The sequence below is a fragment of the Sinocyclocheilus grahami genome, unplaced genomic scaffold, assembly GCF_001515645.1.
Source record: "Sinocyclocheilus grahami isolate Dianchi unplaced genomic scaffold, SAMN03320097.WGS_v1.1 scaffold1269.1, whole genome shotgun sequence".
Taxonomy (NCBI): domain Eukaryota; kingdom Metazoa; phylum Chordata; class Actinopteri; order Cypriniformes; family Cyprinidae; genus Sinocyclocheilus; species Sinocyclocheilus grahami.
This window is the reverse complement of record NW_015506448.1, coordinates 64,401-66,229: the sequence shown is the minus strand read 5'-3', so window position 1 is coordinate 66,229 and position 1,829 is coordinate 64,401. Positions and strand designations below refer to the sequence as shown.

The 1,829-nt window shown below is 33.9% G+C and overlaps 1 protein-coding gene across 1 annotated transcript in view; it reads left to right on the top strand.

Annotated features, from left to right (window-relative positions):
• Positions 1-1,437, top strand: part of LOC107568657 (GTPase IMAP family member 4-like) — a 4,934-nt gene extending 3,497 nt beyond the window's left edge. Inside the window, exon 3 of the mRNA XM_016254631.1 lies at positions 1,411-1,437. Within this exon, the coding sequence (XP_016110117.1) occupies positions 1,411-1,437 (27 nt within the window). The remainder of the gene's footprint in view (positions 1-1,410) is intronic.
• The last annotated feature ends 392 nt before the right edge of the window (positions 1,438-1,829 follow it).

The window sequence follows — 1,829 nt, the reverse complement described above, 5'->3', positions numbered from 1 at the left end:
AAATAATTATTTTATTTCAAAATGTATTTTAGTTCAATTATAAATAACTATTTTATTTCAAATATTTCAGTTACATTTCGACAGACAGCTTTTTTTATCCCCATTTAAATTCATTTCTACAGCGCATGTCATCATGTCAGCGATTAAAACATATCAACTGCAAATCGAAACAATTAACTTTCTCAAGATCTCGGCAAAGGATGATTAAACAACTCCAAAAACAGCATTACCATCTTCACTTATTACAGACCAGTCTGCCTGTATTTCTTTCATAAGTTGTTTCTGAGAATTAAAAAAGGCTTAGTTTTTGTAGCTGTCAGGGTTTTTGTTATTGAAAATGTTCCATCTGAAAACCAGATCTGACATTAAAAACAGAAACATGTGTCAGTAGCTTCTGTGCATAAGATGCCATGCCATTTAATATTAATACTGCTACTGGATGTACATGCTGCAAAGTTTCAGGAGTGATATCCTCATTTAAATGTGGGATTCAATCTTAAAACTGAAAAATTGACATTTGCTAAACAATTTTAACATTTCATTTCAAAAGAAACAGCAACTAACGCATTGAATGAAACGTAAGATTTTGAAACTGAAATTGTATTTCTCTGTAAAATATACTCCAGTAATCTTTAAGTAGTCAAAGAATGTTTTCACAATGATTTTTGGAAATTCCAGTTGTGCCAAATTATGGGGTCAAACTGTTCTTTTGGACATTTAGAAGGGAAGAGTACGGCCTGATCACCCCAACTTTTCAAAGTATGTTTTTGATGATGATTAGTTTGCTGCATTTAATCAGTCTATGTAATCAAATGGTTTCATATGATTAGGAGGGGGAATGAAGGATCCTCAAATGCAACATACATTTGCATTGTATTTTACTTTCTTTTATATTCATTTATTCATTCGTTCATTTATAATCATCTGTCATTTAATCGTTTTATTATTCCAGTTAATCATGTAATCATTTAGAATAATCATTTAAGCCATTTATATACTCATTTCATTGATTCATTTCATTTGTTTAGTCTTATGATTGTGTGGTTTGAATGGCTATTTGTCTTCATGAGTAAGAGAATGTCTTTCTTCATAGGATAGGATGTTGTTGTGAAGCAGTAATTTTCCATCGCTGCTGTTTGTGGTATAATAACACCTTTTAGCATTTAAATATACACAACTGAGATTATTCAATAAACTCTGCTCCTTTTATCGTCATCACTTCGTCTCCTGCTTCTGCTCTTCTCTGGCTTTGCTCATTCAACTTCTTGGCTGATAGAAGACTTTTAATAGAGTTTTGGTACCAGACAAGACTCGCTGTTGGGTTTCGGGTATTTTACAACTTAGCTGACTAGTTGTTCTGTTACCAGACAAAACGGATATTTCCTGACAGGATCTTTTGTTTTTCAACAGACGAACAAAAAACCTTCACTAGGGTGAGGTATATGGCAAAAATGGAAAATAAACACAATAAGCTACAAAAAAGCCAACATTATGTAGTGTAAAACATTCCCACCACTCACAGGTGACAAAAGGGGCTTCTGTAAAGTGAATGGGACAACATAATTCCCTGTGTGCATGATCATTAGTTTCATATCAAACCAGTGTAAGTCTGTGGTATATCCTCATTCACAGGCGCATATGTGTGTGTGTGTGTGTGTGTGTGTGTGTGTGAGACTCCTGTAATGAAGACGGGTCACAGCCTTCTAATGAAGAAAAGCGAATCTCTTATCAGAGATCAAAGACTGACATAACTGATGTGCTCATTGAGAGGCAATAGTCTGCATTATTAATACTCAGATTATCTCACACACACACACACACACACACAC